This window comes from Drosophila sulfurigaster, chromosome 2L (genome assembly GCF_023558435.1).
Source record: "Drosophila sulfurigaster albostrigata strain 15112-1811.04 chromosome 2L, ASM2355843v2, whole genome shotgun sequence".
In the NCBI taxonomy this organism is placed as follows: domain Eukaryota; kingdom Metazoa; phylum Arthropoda; class Insecta; order Diptera; family Drosophilidae; genus Drosophila; species Drosophila sulfurigaster.
This window is the reverse complement of record NC_084881.1, coordinates 6409657-6425493: the sequence shown is the minus strand read 5'-3', so window position 1 is coordinate 6425493 and position 15837 is coordinate 6409657. Positions and strand designations below refer to the sequence as shown.

The following is a 15837-nucleotide window of genomic DNA, read 5'->3' as shown; positions in this document are numbered from 1 at the left end:
TCAAACTATTAACTATAGTAAATATTAAATAAAGAATAGGTTAGTGGCAAACTTGTTTGGCGGAAACGTTCACTGCTCTAAACATTCGCGTTGCGCCTTTCTACTCGATTCTCACAAAATCGGGTGACCAACTAATTTCAACCACCAACTGTAAATTCAGTTAAATTCATTTTAGTGTGAAAGTAAAGCAAAACAAAGTGAAGTGAAACATGTCAGACTCCGCAGTTGCAACATCCGCATCTCCCGTGGCTGCCCCACCAGCTACTCCCGCATCTGAGAAGAAGGTGGCTGCTAAGAAAGCAGCATCTGCATCGAAGGTGAAGAAGCCGGCAGTTCCACCATCACATCCTCCAACTCAGCAAATGGTGGACGCATCAATCCTGAACCTTAAAGAACGTGGTGGTTCGTCGCTTATGGCAATCAAGAAGTACATCAGTGCCACATACAAGTGCGATGCCCAGAAATTGGCACCATTCATTAAGAAGTACCTGAAGAGCGCTGTTGCCAGTGGAAAACTTATCCAAGCTAAAGGCAAGGGCGCATCTGGTTCGTTCAAATTGTCTGCATCTGCCAAAAAGGAGCCGAAGCCAAAAGCCAAGGCTGCCTCAGTGGAAAAGAAACCGAAGAAGGTTGCTGCATCAGCAGCAGCAGCTAAGAAGAAGGCTGCCGGCACCAAGGCCAAGAAAGCAGCAGGGTCCGCTGAGAAGAAACCAAGCAAAGCTGTAGCAACCAAGAAGACCGCTGAGAAGAAGAAGACTGAGAAAGCCAAGGCTAAGGAGGCCAAGAAGAGTGGTACAGTAAAGGCTAAGCCCACAACAGCAAAGGCGGCGCCCAAATCGAGTGCTGCGAAGGCAAAAGCACCAAAGCCCAAGACCGCAACTGCCAAGCCGAAGCCAAAGAAGGCAGCAGCAGCGGCAGCGTCGCCAAAGAAAGCCGCAGTGGCTGCTAAGAAACCCAAGGCAAAAACTGCAGCTGCAGCCAAGAAATAAGAAGAGAGCACAAGGACATTGAAGATTGTCGTGCACAAGTTTCAAGACTATGAAATTTGTTATTTAACAAAGCCCTTTTCAGGGCTACAAATCTTATATCAAAAGAGAAATGAGTTTTCAAATTACATATGTTACATTACGAGATGACTTTTACGATGATAACAGATACTTTAAAGCGTGAACAGGTAGCTAAATAAAAAATTCTTCGAACCCAAAAGTAAAATACCCAAAAAGGGTATAGCAACAAAAGTAACCTTTCTATGGCGCGCAATACATTTAAGTGCTTCCACTTTTATGAAGTTCTCTGTTCTCATTAAACTAAAAAGTACAGTCCCATCTCGGTTGAAAATTTATAAATGCTGGTGAAATGCCGTATTTATTTATTAAAAACTAGGCGAACTTCTAGGTATACCGTCATTAAGCACTATTATTACTATTCATATTTATACTATTTACATATATTTGAATTTTAACTCTTTGGATAGGTAATTTGTGGCCCTGAAAAGGGCCTTTTACTTTTTGTATGTAGGTTGTGCAAAGAAATCGAATTACTTCGAGCTCGTGTACTTGGTGACAGCCTTGGTTCCCTCACTGACAGCGTGCTTGGCCAATTCTCCAGGCAGCAAGAGACGGACAGCGGTTTGGATTTCCCGACTGGTGATAGTCGACCGCTTGTTGTAGTGAGCCAAACGGGAGGCCTCGGCAGCAATGCGCTCGAAAATGTCGTTCACAAAGCTGTTCATGATGCTCATTGCCTTCGACGAGATACCGGTGTCAGGATGGACCTGCTTCAGCACTTTGTAGATGTAGATGGCATAGCTTTCCTTCCTCTTGCGCTTCTTCTTCTTGTCGTTCTTGGTGATGTTTTTCTGCGCTTTGCCAGCCTTCTTGGCTGCCTTTCCACTAGTCTTGGGCGGCATGATTAAAATTCAAATTCACTTTCAAAATTCACTTCACAGTTATTTTGCTAGAGATCCGAAACACACCCAATTTATACTTTTATTGTAGCAACGCTTTCCGTTAGACGAGCTCAAATCGTAACCGGTTATCAGCAGCAGCTGTCATCCCTTAACGGAACGAGTAGGTAGCTCGGAAAAGTATAAATAGTTGGCAATGGATTCATGTGGCAACAATATTCGAGTTTTGTGTGTGAAACAGTGAAGTAAGAAATAATAAATAAAAATGTCTGGTCGTGGTAAAGGTGGCAAAGTTAAGGGAAAGGCAAAGTCTCGTTCCAACCGCGCTGGTCTTCAGTTCCCCGTTGGCCGTATTCACCGTCTGCTTCGCAAGGGCAACTATGCCGAGCGTGTTGGTGCTGGTGCTCCTGTGTACCTGGCTGCTGTGATGGAATACTTGGCTGCTGAAGTTTTGGAGTTGGCTGGTAACGCAGCCCGTGACAACAAGAAGACTAGGATTATCCCACGTCATCTGCAATTGGCCATCCGCAACGATGAGGAGTTGAACAAACTACTTTCGGGTGTCACCATTGCCCAGGGCGGTGTTTTGCCTAATATTCAAGCTGTTCTCTTGCCCAAGAAGACCGAAAAGAAGGCTTAAATTAAAATTTAAACTCGCATACACACAAACACAAATCAACTAAAACCCAAAACGTCCTTTTCAGGACGACCAAATATTTATTAAAGAGAATCATTTTTTTAATATACTTAAATAATTACATTGATATTCGTTTAGAAATTGTGTATTGAGTATCTTTACATGAGCAACGAATCTACACTGCACACGTGGTACAGTTGTGCCAAAAATTGTCTTAAAATGGCGATTTTGACATGGGTAAAGTATTTGCACTGTACACGAGGTACAGTTGTGTCGAAAAGTATCGCAAAATGTAAAAACACGCTGCACCGGTAAACTATAAAATTTGTTTTTGGAGGATTTCATACTAATGAACACAATATAATAAATTTTTAGGAAAAAAAGTTAAAAGCCATTAAATTATTTACAAGTCGGCGTGTTAAAACAATTTATTTGTATCGTAGAATTTAACTGGGGCAATCTGGATGAAATTGAGGGAATTATTCTCTCTATCCACAATTTTTAGTGCCGTTGTTTACTTTTATTTAATAATTCAAATATATTGATTATCTTCTCTTTTAGTAAATGTTTTGGTGGTCCTGAAAAGGACCGATTGATGTGGGTTTTGAGTTTGTACTTTGTAGTAGATACAAATTTTCTTAGCCGCCGAAACCGTACAGAGTGCGGCCTTGCCTCTTCAGAGCGTACACAACATCCATGGCTGTGACTGTCTTCCTCTTGGCGTGTTCGGTGTATGTGACTGCATCACGGATAACGTTTTCCAAGAAAACCTTCAGCACACCACGAGTTTCCTCATAAATAAGACCAGAGATGCGCTTCACACCGCCACGACGAGCTAGACGACGGATAGCTGGCTTCGTGATACCCTGGATGTTATCACGCAACACTTTGCGATGACGCTTGGCGCCACCTTTTCCCAAGCCCTTGCCACCTTTACCACGACCAGTCATTTTTCACTTTTAATATTTTACTTTACACTCAACGAAGTCAGAAAGATACTGTTGTTCGGTTCGACTCAAACACCTCTATTTATACTCAAAGATACATAAACCAGAAAGAGTCAGCAATATGTATCTACGTGCTGCTCGCACGCTGGAATGGCAACAACCCGATCGCTTGTATTCGTTCTCGTTCTCGCTCGGCAACCCACCACCAGTTTTACTATAAATACGAGAGCCGAGTCGCTTCGTCCGATTATTGTGTTTTTAACATTTGCTGTGTGAAGTGAAAATTGTGAAATAAAAATGGCTCGTACTAAGCAGACTGCTCGTAAATCGACCGGAGGCAAGGCGCCTCGTAAGCAGCTGGCAACTAAGGCGGCTCGTAAGAGTGCTCCAGCCACCGGCGGTGTGAAGAAGCCTCATCGTTATCGCCCCGGAACTGTTGCCCTGCGTGAGATCCGTCGTTACCAGAAAAGCACAGAGTTGCTGATCCGCAAGCTGCCTTTCCAGCGCTTGGTGCGTGAAATTGCTCAGGATTTCAAGACCGATCTGCGTTTCCAGAGTTCTGCTGTGATGGCACTGCAGGAAGCTAGTGAAGCCTACTTGGTTGGCCTGTTCGAAGATACTAACTTGTGCGCTATCCATGCCAAACGTGTCACCATCATGCCGAAAGATATCCAGCTGGCCAGACGTATTCGTGGCGAACGTGCTTAAATTGTGACAACGTTGTGCGTTGTGCTTGACAAGCATCAAATTATCAAACAAATCGGTCCTTTTCAGGACCACAATTTTATTGAAAGAAGATTTACATTTTTCTTTATAATTACTTAAGTATTACATTAAAATAATGTACAAATTAAAAATAAAGAAGAGGGCGTGTTTGGTTAATTTCAGATACTATTGTATCTACATTTATATTAAATAAATCTTAGATAATGAAAAAAGCGCATGTTATGCTGTCAAAGTGTGGTTTTATTTCCCAATGCGCCAAAGAACATTTTCGGTCAAATCGCGTTACGATAGAGCAAAACCGTATCTAAGTGCGTGAAAACGAATAGTGCATCGACAGAACAAAACAGTTTCTAAGTGCGCAATTCAAGTTATTATCCCAATAGAGGCTCGTGATAATTAATCACTGGGAAATAACAATCAGCCAATCGGACATTAATTTGACGAAGTGCAACTAAGCCAAAAGGACGTTAATTCGACCAAGTGCGACCAAAGCAATTACATTTGCAAAACCTTCTCGACTATTAAATTAGTCCGTTGAAGGAACAGTTCAAGCAATCTCGGCAATTAAGTTAGTTAACACAAACCTGTACCAAGCCATTAAATTAGCTAGTGTAACAGGTGAGATTGTGAGAACTGCATCGGTGGACCACATATTCTGCAAGATCCGTTCTCAGAATACTCTCCAGGAGGTATGGATCACGGAGCCCCAGTAGCAGCTGCAAAAGGAACAACCCCGTCCCATCAGGAAAGGTGGCCACATCATTGCTAATGTAAGTTAGATATAAGAAATTTTACAAAGAAAAGAAAACAAAAACGGAAATAAAAAACATAAAGCAAAGTGTAAAATACACAAGACTCCAAGGAGTCCATATAGAATATAGCAAATCGCAAGCAAATAAATAAAACTAAAAGCGAAAAGCAAAATTTTAAAAAAATATATAAGAAAAGAAACAAATTATTGCAAAGTAAACAAGACTCAAAAGAGTCCATAGTAAAAGAGTAAATAACATAAATAAGCGTAAAGCGATAAATCAAACAAAAAGATCACAACGGTGATATAACTTATTCCAACTTTGCGATTCCCAAGGGACCCTCCAAGGTAGAAGGAAAAAACCATCCACTGGTTATAAACTTTAATATAAAACAAAAAAAAAACAAAAAAATAGCTTTTAAATTTAATCTTATCGCTTATGGCCAATCGTCATAACTTAATTCGACCCCCCATACTAAATCCAGAAGAAATAGAACAAGTGAACGAAGCACAAAGACAACGTTCAATTGAGAGACAAAACAATAGGCATTTAGAACATCAACAAAACAGACCCACCATGAACGAAGATAACAGAGCCGCTCTAACAGCCGCTATAAGCGAAATATTAGCCGAACAATTGCCAATATTAATAAGACAACATACCAATCCTGTAGAAGATTTTCTAAGTCTCCCAGATCATGTTATTGCGCCAGAACATCAAAGAAATTTGACAGATCTTGACAGAGTACCCGACATAGCAAAAGGTTTGCGTGAGTTTAGTGGAAACCCAGAAGAATTTAGCTCATGGAAAAAAGTGTAGAGCGTGTTTTACAAGCATATAACTCATACCAAGGTACGCCCAAATATCATAATATCTTGCACACCATCCGAGACAAGATAACGAAAAGTGCAGACCAAGCTTAACTGGGATGCCATGTGCAGATGTCTTTCACTACATTATGCAGATAAACGAGACATAGCAACCCTAGAATATGAAATGACTACATTAGTTCAAGGTCCGAATCAATCAGTGGAAGATTTCCACAAAGACGTATACAGACACTTGTCTCTAATTTTAAATAAAACGAGTAGCATGGATATTGACAGAAACGGGAAGCAATGTTGACAAAATTATACAGAAACAAAGCGCTAGACACTTTCATTCGAGGGCTACAAGGTGACTTGCCTCGGCTATTAGGCATGAAAGAACCAGCAGACTTACCTACCGCACTACATCTCTGCCTAAAATGGAAAATCAAACCTTTAGGTCGAAACATGCCACTTTTAAAGGACATCCGACACATTTTAGAAACAGTAATGGTAAACCCATACCAGCCCCACGGAATGTCATCTTCTCAAACAGACAACCACCACCAATCCCTTTCAGACAACAACAGCCACGACAATACTTACACTACGGACAACTACCACCAACTCCACTACCAAGACAATATTTCCCAAATTCTGGGTATCAACCAATTGCCAACCCACGGCAATACACTGTTGCCACAACCTCTCAACAGGTTGCACCACCTAAGCCAATGGCCCCGAAACCGCTACCGCGTCCAGAACCAATGGATGTGGATTCCAGCGTTCAAACGAAATTTGTCAACTACATGAACAGACCACGATTCGAAGCTGGGAAAAGACCCCCCGGTCCTATACCAGACGGACAGAAACGACAGAGAAACTTTAACATACAGACAAACAACGACGAAATAACAGAACCTTCGACAGAAACTTACGATACCACAACTAACTATGAACAAGCAGTCGCCGAATACGAGACTCACGCAGACGTAGAACAAACAATAGAAGAATACGTAGAACAAGTAGACCAATATGACAACAACTATGAAGATGACACTTGCGAATTTTATGACTACTTTGCACTAAATTTTTAGAGTAAAGAGTTCCTCTCTCCCATACTTTACTTGTAGATTGAGGAACGGCCAAATAATTAAAATTCTCATTGACACTGGATCCAATAGAAATTACATCAAGCCGAAATTTGTAGAAAACCCCACTCCAAATAAAACCCTTTTCACGCCGTCTCGATAGGAGGTAATACACTGGTAACACACCACAAAAATGCCAACTTGTTCAATATAACAGATGTTGAGGTGAAATTTTTCTTATTAAAAGACCTAGAAACTTTTGATGCTATTTTAGGAAACGACACCTTAAAGGAATTAAGAGCAGAAATAAATCCAAGTAAAACCTAATGGTAATCAGAAACAAGATAAAAATCCCTTTAAAAGAACAAATCTTCGAAGCAGTAAATACAATAGTACCAAGAACAAGCCACCTGTCAGAAACACAGAAAACAAATCTAAACCAACTCTTAAAAAAATTTCCAAACCTCTTCGCCAATCCAAATCAAAAACTGACCTACACAACCAAGGTACAAGCAACAATAAGAACATCAACCGACACCCTGTATATTCCAAGTTCTATCAGTATCCAATGTCACTGAAAGATGAAGTGAATAAACAGATAAAAGAACTTTTAGAAGATGGAATAATTCGACCGTCTCGGTCCCCATACAATTCTCCCGTATGGATCGTACCCAAAAAAGCTGACGCTTCAGGAAAAAGAAATATCGCGTCGTAATAGACTATCGCAAAATAAACAGAGTAACCATTGCAGACAAATACCCTATTCCTGAGATAGGTGAAGTACTTGCACAGCTAGGCAATAATAGAGTATTTTCGGTTTTAGACCTTAAAAGTGGTTTTCATCAAATCCCTTTGAAACCTTCCGATATAGAAAAGACCGCATTCTCCGTCAATAACGGAAAGTATGAGTTTACACGACTCCCATTTGGTCTCAAAAACGCGCCCGCTATATTTCAGCGAGCTTTGGATGACATACTTCATGAACATATCGGTAAGATATGTTTCATTTACATAGACGATATCATCATATTTAGTAAAGATGATGAATCCCATTACAAGAACTTGGAGTTAATTTTTCGAACTTTACAAGATGCCAACATGAAATGTCAGTTAGATAAATGCGAGTTCATGAAGAATAAAGTCGAATTTCTAGGTTTTGTAATTTCCGATAAAGGCATCGAAACAAATCCAAATAAAGTCGCAGCGATAGCCAACTATCCCTGCCCTAAAACACTAAAAGAGCTGAGATCTTTTCTTGGACTCTCCGGCTACTACCGAAGATTCATACAAAGTTATGCTAAGTTAGCAAAACCCCTTACGTCTCTTTTAAGAGGGGAAGATGGACACGTGTCCAAAAACAGGTCATCAAAAAAACCAATTACTCTTGACTCCGAAGCATTGAAGGCTTTTCAAAAACTACGAAGTTCTCTTATTTCAAAGGAAATAATTCTTCGCTATCCAGATTTTACTAAAGAATTTCACTTGACAACGGACGCGTCTAATTACGCAATAGGAGCAGTCCTATCGCAAGACAACCAACCAATTTCATTCCTATCGAGAACACTAGCAAAAGCAGAAGAAAACTATGCAGCTAACGAAAAGAAATGCTGGCCATCATCTGGTCACTTAAAGCTCTCAAAAATTATTTATATGGGAAAGCAAAAGTCAAAATATTCACCGACCATCAACCCCTTACACATTCCTTGAGCAGTTGGAACGGAAATGCTAGAATTAAAAGATGGAAATCCTACCTAGAAGAATATGACTACGAAATATTCTACAAACCAGGAAAGGAGAACGTCGTAGCTGACGCACTCTCGAGAATATCAACTGATCAAATCAATTCCATAGCCTCAACTCAGCATAGTGCAGAAAGCTCAAGTCACGAACTAATACCCAGTATGGAAGTCCCCATTAATGTTTTCAAGAACCAAATATTTCTTAACAAATCAGATAAATCCGACTACATATTCTCTATACCATTCCCCACGTTCCATCGACACGAAATATACAAAAAGGAATTTAACGATAAAGAATTAGTAGAAACTCTTAAAAAATACCTCAACCCTTCGGTTATAAATTGCATCCAAACAACTGAGGATATAATGGGGAAAATACAACTATTATATCCTAAACATTTCAAAAACATCAAAACCCGATTCTCTCAATCTATGACTGTAGACCTCACCAATGAATCTAGACAAGAGGAGGAAATTCTCAAAATACACAATAGAGCACACCGCAGTGCCGAAGAAAATAAAATTCAATTAGCAGAAAAATTCTACTTTCCCAAAATGAAACAAAAAATAAGCAACAGGCAATGCAAAATTTGTAAGGAATCTAAATATGACCGACATCCCCCTAATCCAGAAATAAAAAAAACTCCAATACCAGAATATCCCGGTCACATCATTCACATCGACATTTACTCAACCAAAGGCCATTTAGTTCTTACAGCAATAGATAAATTCTCAAAACTAGCACAGGCACGCATAATCAATTCAAAAGCAATAGAAGACATTCGAACACCACTTAGGGACATTATTTTCTATTATGGAGTTCCTAAGTTCGTTGTAATAGATAATGAGAAATCTCTCAACTCAAGGTCCATAAAATTCATGCTTGAGGATCAGTTAAATATTATAATTTACACTGCGCCACCATATAAGAGTACAGTTAATGGACAAGTAGAAAGGTTCCATTCGACACTTTCCGAAGTAATGAGATGCTTACAGAAAGAAAACCACCATAGAACTTTCGAAGAGCTCCTGGATAGAGCTATATACGAATATAACTATTCTTTCCACTCCACAACCAAAAAGCGACCATTAGAGGTATTCTTTGGAAGGAGAGTCACGACAAACCCAGACCAGTACGAACAGGCCAGACAAGACAATATTGACAAACTTAAGATCGCACAAAATAAAAATTTACAATTCCACAACAAAAGCAGAAACGAAATAATAACTTATGAGCCAGGACAAGAAATATATGTAAAAGTAAACACTCGTTTAGGTTCAAAACTTTCCCCAAGATTTAAGAAAGAATTAGTTAAAGAAGATAAAAATACAAACATTTTAACAGAATCTGGAAGAATCGTACATAAAAGTAACATCAAATCATAATCGCAGGGTATTACTATGGACAATAACGGAAGCTACGATGGACATTACAAACTCCACGAACGCTCAGACAGTGACCATTCATAGGGGACTGGGAAAGTTACAGACATCCTCAACAAAATTAGTACATGTAATAGACCTTAATCAAATCCAGGAAGCACTAGACCTACTTAACAGTCACACTGAAGAGGGCCTAAAGCGTAGTCCGCTATATTCAACAATACATCATGAGTTAATCGCTACCACTAACGCACTCAAAACAATAACAGATTCCCCAAATAAACGAAAATCTAGGTCACTAAATTGGTTAGGTACAGGTTGGAAGTACATAGCAGGCAACCCAGATCATGACGATCTCGTCATGTTAAAGGAAAATATCAATAATCTCATCAGTAATAATAATCAACAGGTTATAGTTAATACACAACTGGAGCAAAGAATTAACAAACTTACGTCCTTATCGAACTCCTAACTAATTCAATACAAAAAAGTAGTTTTCTTAGTAACGAGGTAGCCATTAGCCTTCATAATGAAATCCGATTATTAAAAGATGAAATAGTAAATATCAAGTATGCCACTCAGTGGGCCAAATTAAATATAGCAAATACTCTTTTACTAAATGAAAATGAACTAACGGAAATTGGAGAAATATTTAGAAAAGGCAATATGCCACCATTGTCAATCGAAGAGATAATGGAATTTTACGATATATCAATGCTTCATAATAAAACTACACTTTTGTATATTGTCAAAATTCCTAACCTAGAAGAAATTGAATATCAAAATATTTTATTAAAACCAATAGTAAAAAATAACGCAATTGTACACTTAGAAATAAGTCAACTATTGTATTTTTGTATAATGATATAGTATATGGCATACCAAAAAATTGTAAAACCTACTTAAACATAAAAGTTTGCGACAAAAAGAATGTTATTGATGTAAGCCAAACACATTGTATTCCGAAACTAGTTAAGGGAGAGAGAGCACTGTGCAGTTTCAGCAACGCGGATCACATCCCGGAGATAGAGGAAATCGACAATGGTCTAATTCTCCTCAACAACTTCAACGGCAATTTGGTCTGGAATGGAACCGGAAATCATCTGGAAGGGTCATTTCTAATTCACCTAATCAACGATTCCATGCAACAATATGGAGCCAGTCATTATGCAACCAAAAGTGCCAATCTCACAAATAACAGCCGAAGAAACTGAACGTTTAAGGATTTTATCCCTAGAGGCACTGGAGGCGCTTCATCTCAATAACACCAACAAGCTGCAATACATACAGACGCATTCCATGGTCAACAGCATTACAATGTTAACGCTCTTCGGTGTCATCCTGATAACAGCGTTAGGACTTCACGCTTGCAGTCGGAAGAAGAACACCATTACCCTTCAACTTGGACCAACACCAGCTCCATCAGAAACATTGAAGCCACCACTCCGCAAGCAAGAAGATTTACAGAAAAATCCACTGCCTCAATTCAACAACATCCCATACTTTTGAGAAATAAAAATTGCTTGAGGACAAGCACGAATTAGAGGGGGAAGAGTTAACAGACAAAACATTTCGAAACCCAAACAACAAATCCCACAAGTCCAAAATGCAGACTCAGCGTCTGACCAACTTCCTGCACGCGCCGAGTGCACCTGCAAACATTCCAAGAAGACCCAAGCCAAGTTGCCCAATACATCCGCCACATGCCGGTGCAAGCAATTCCAAGAATAAGAAGCATTGCACCCAATTCACCAACCAAAGCAGCGCTGTCAACGCCGCTGCTGAAACTCGCAGCTTTATATAGGGCTAGCTTTAGAATTAGTCTTTAGTCTCTAATTTGATTTCAATAAAGAACGGTTCCAATCGGAATCTTAATCAAATATATTTTTGTTATTATTTTTAAATAAATAATTAACTTGTACGAGTCACCCAGCTCACATAACAAATCTTATTGGAATTGCAAACACTTCCCATTTCTCACGTCAGCATATTTCCAATTAGTCAAATTCCAATTGAGCAGTCATTTTTTTATGTTAACAATTATGCTTTAGCATAAACACAATTAACGTAAAGCCTAGATCATAATGCGCAAACCCAAATGTAAACTCAACAGCGAATGCTGACATGACAAAAAGCAATTGTAAACACAATTGCATTTCACACTTCGATCTTTGATTTCATCATCCGTTTTGTATAAACATAAAGAAGCTTTGTCCCATCTTAGCTGACTTGCAGCATAAGTCCACTTTTGTACTTTAGTTCTAATTTGATATCCGAATAAAGCGGAAGCTTGCAGCTCCCAGCAAACAAATCTATTTTTTTTTTCTATTCAGTACAACTGAATTGATTAATTTGCGTAGGCAACCTAATTGCCGTCAAAAATTGTTATACAAATGTTAATGCAACCTCTACTCTTTCTTGATGCAATAATACAAAAGCTGGCCGTTAACAATACCATACATAAGTGCGAGTGAGACGACTCCGCCTAGTGAGTGCGAAAGGGTTTAATTGTTCCATTATATTAAAAAGAGTTGAAGTGTTTTTTTTTTAAATTAATTTTTAATAGTTTAGAATTTGACAGTAATCGTTGTTTTTGTTTTTGAATACTTATTTTTTTGTTGAAGTTCTTAATTTTAAAATATATACGAATCATAAAGTACAATATTTTATGTCTATATTAATTTATACATCCCTAGCAGCTAATAATAATTGTTCCTATAAATTTTTTTTTTTGGTATAATGTAGCTTGAAATAATATTGGGAAAAACAATTTTCATCTGTTTGCAATGTGACATTTTTGCTTGGCACAAGGGTTAATATTTAGAGAAAAAATCGTCCGCATAAAACCTTTCCCTTCAAAAAGCTCGAGCGCACTGAATGTTAAAGGACTGAAACCGAACGAAAAGGCACGCGACGAGACTACCTTGTGTTATTGTATCATGTGCAGACCCACGCTGTTGATATCTTCCGAGAGAGAAATAAAAAAAAAAATTCTCTGTTGAGAAACGGGAGTTCGTGGTGAAATGCGACTAGCGCGTTGCTTTCGAACTCTGGGCTTAATACTGAGTGCCGAAACGCGAATGGAGAAAGACGTCTAAGTGCGGTACAAAGACGGTAAAGCAAACTTGTCGCGACAGAAGAGAACAAGAGAAGCCGCGAGCGATCGTCATCGGCTCCGCAGTCCATCCGATCAAAAATTACATCGAGGCATTTGCGCGTTAAAACTTAACTTATGAAATATGAACAAAATTTAATTTAAAAAATAATGTTATTTGTGGCAGCTAGAATGCATAGTATTGTGTTAACAGCCAATTAGTCGACAACAACTTATCCTAGAATACATATTAAATCAAGGTTAGTAATTTTAATTATTAATATTCTTGTAACTTTATTTTTATTTTTTTTGACTCTGGTAACAGCTCTTTGCAATGAGGTTTTTGAAAATGTTGCTAATAATAATAAATTATACTTCTCTTAAAATGATGCCACAACAAACGCAGAATATTTTCTATTGTGGGTTTTCATTTTTAAAAAATATATGTAAACTAATCAATTCAGTTGTATTGATTAGAAAAAAATGTATTTATTTGTTGGGACCTACAAGCTTCGGCTTTATTCGGATATCAAATTAGAACCAAAGTACAAAAGTAGGCTTATGCTGCAAGTCAGCTAAGATGGGACAAAGTTTCTTAATGTTTATACAAAACGAATGATGAAATTAAAGATAGAAGTGTGAAATGCCAATTGCGAAATAAATCAGAGAAATTCGTATTTTTCATTGTTGATGGAAAATGCTGTTTTTTCAGTGTCTTCGTTTTTTATCAGAATTTTCTAAATTCTAATATATTGTTGAAAATAATCGTGCTTTTCCAAGGTTAGATAATATTACTAGATCAGGCATTGGATACCTGTCCGGTGTGGTATTATCGTCCAGTTTTTTGAATCGATTAATAACCGATTTTGTGGAGTACCGTCTTCGTTAAAGCCTTTCTTTCCTACTACCCATACTGGAGAATTGTAGGGACTTTTACTGGGTCTTATTATATTTTCTGCTAACATCCTATTGATTTCCTGATTAACGAAATTATTACCTGAATGCGGATAAGGATATTGCTTTGAGTATATTACATTATCATTGAACGTTTTTATTTCTCCTTTGATATCTGTTCTAAAGGGAAAACACGTTTGAATTTTAGAATGCTTTGTTATTATGTCTTGAGCAACCTATCTAGATTGTCTAACTTTTTCATTTCATTAAATGAATGACTTGATTTGTTTAATGTGTTTGTCTTTTTGAACGTCTGTTCTTTTTGACTTGATTTTTGCGCGTTTTGGTTTGTTTTGATCATCAGCATCACTTGATGACGATGATTCATGATCAGATACTTGAAATAAGGAAAATGTTTTCCTTGTATCATTTTGAACAATGCCAGAGGACTTATCTAAACTTTGCAGATTGCCTAATGTCTCTTGAACATTTGTTTCATAGTTTATTTTTTCGATTTTGTTATTATAATGTAGATTTTCTTTAGAAAGATCTATTATTGCATTGATATTTTTTAACAGTTTATAGCCGACTAGTAAGTCAGCATCCAGATTTTCTATTTCATAAAATCTGTGGCGTTATATTTTATATTTATATTATGGAAAGTGTTGAAGCCATTTAAAGTTTTAATTTTTTTCTTAATTGCTAATTCTTCACCGTTATTATATATACCTTAATTGATATAGTAAGCCGTAGCTCCAGTATCAATTGGTATTTTTAAGTTCTTATTATCTTTCATATCTATTCTGAAGATGAATGGCAGTTGTTTCCCTGTTCTTCAAAAAAATGGTCCTCGTTAATGTTATTGTTGTACAGAAACAGAAGGAGGTTCTCGTTTCATGGGATGGGAATGATTTTGATAAAAAAGTTTGTTTGGAATTTGATTGGATCAATCTATTTCCATCGGTTCTGGTAACTGGTTATTACCTTGTACAAGATTCTGATTTTGGTTATTAACCGCTTGATTAAACCGAAGATTATTATTGTTTTTACGGTTTTGATTATTATACTTTCTGTTGTTTTGATTCGAAGTTTCAGATCTCTTTTCCTGAACCTTTGGATTGGTTTGCACTGTGTTTGCATCATAATTGTAAGCAAAATTTGCTCTTTGGTGGTTTGCCTATATCGCTTGGGCTTTTGCCAAGACATTGGGCAATTTTTCGGGTTTGAGAGAAAACAGTATTTCTCACAAAGACCCGTTTAAGCCAGTAATAAAGATTCGCAAGGCGTTATCTCTATTCTTTTTGTTCATATCTGTTACAACATTGGCATTGTTGCCATATGTCATGATTGTTTTATTTACCTGTAAGGTGAGTTTTTTATTAACCAAATTGTAGTATTCTAACACGGTCATTCTGCTTTGCCTTAGAACACTCAATTCTTGTTCAATTATATAAATTGGACTGTATCATGATTCGTTAATGTGTCGTTCGCTTTCCCGGTCACTTTGTTTCTTAGGATAGTAAGCGCGCCTTCGTATCTTCTACTATTTTCCTTATACATTTTCATGGCACCAGTGGCGGATTCACGCCAACTGACATATTGGTTAAAATTTCCCGAAAAGTCGGGGAGAGATTTGACAACATCGAAGGATTCGATGACTGTGGTTTTATATTCTTCTACTGTATTTGTATTAGATCACAGTTGCAATTTTAACTCCGCAATTTGTTCTTGAGCCGTAGGTTGATTGGCCATTAATTGAGTAACAAGATCTGCTGTCAAATTATTATTTAAAGTCATGTTTCCTTTTTTAAAATCGCTTATTAATTCGTCCAGGGATTTTTATATTTATTTTACTTCTAGAC

The 15837-nt window shown here is 37.8% G+C and overlaps 4 protein-coding genes across 4 annotated transcripts; 2 read left to right on the top strand and 2 right to left on the bottom strand.

Annotated features, from left to right (window-relative positions):
- The first annotated feature begins 159 nt into the window (after nt 1-159).
- On the top strand, nt 160-1072 carry LOC133835181 (histone H1-like). The gene has a single exon (XM_062265094.1). It carries the CDS (start codon nt 210-212, stop codon nt 987-989), a length of 780 nt encoding a protein of 259 aa, XP_062121078.1. The 5' UTR covers nt 160-209; the 3' UTR covers nt 990-1072.
- A 415-nt stretch (nt 1073-1487) lies between these two features.
- LOC133835187 (histone H2B) lies at nt 1488-1924 on the bottom strand. Its single transcript, XM_062265100.1, has one exon. The coding sequence runs from the start codon at nt 1907-1909 to the stop codon at nt 1538-1540; it is 372 nt and encodes a 123-aa protein (XP_062121084.1). The 5' UTR covers nt 1910-1924; the 3' UTR covers nt 1488-1537.
- Nucleotides 1925-2109: 185 nt separating this feature from the next.
- LOC133835185 (histone H2A) lies at nt 2110-2561 on the top strand. The gene has a single exon (XM_062265098.1). It carries the CDS (start codon nt 2172-2174, stop codon nt 2544-2546), a length of 375 nt encoding a protein of 124 aa, XP_062121082.1. The 5' UTR covers nt 2110-2171; the 3' UTR covers nt 2547-2561.
- Nucleotides 2562-3110: 549 nt separating this feature from the next.
- LOC133835191 (histone H4) lies at nt 3111-3531 on the bottom strand. The gene has a single exon (XM_062265103.1). The coding sequence runs from the start codon at nt 3491-3493 to the stop codon at nt 3182-3184; it is 312 nt and encodes a 103-aa protein (XP_062121087.1). The 5' UTR covers nt 3494-3531; the 3' UTR covers nt 3111-3181.
- Nucleotides 3532-15837: the final 12306 nt, after the last annotated feature.

Coding starts and splice junctions, on each gene's coding strand:
- LOC133835187 (XM_062265100.1), bottom strand. CDS start 1,909: ATGCCGCCCAAGACTAGTGGAAAGGCAGCCAAGAAGGCTGGCAAAGCG.
- LOC133835185 (XM_062265098.1), top strand. CDS start 2,172: ATGTCTGGTCGTGGTAAAGGTGGCAAAGTTAAGGGAAAGGCAAAGTCT.
- LOC133835181 (XM_062265094.1), top strand. CDS start 210: ATGTCAGACTCCGCAGTTGCAACATCCGCATCTCCCGTGGCTGCCCCA.
- LOC133835191 (XM_062265103.1), bottom strand. CDS start 3,493: ATGACTGGTCGTGGTAAAGGTGGCAAGGGCTTGGGAAAAGGTGGCGCC.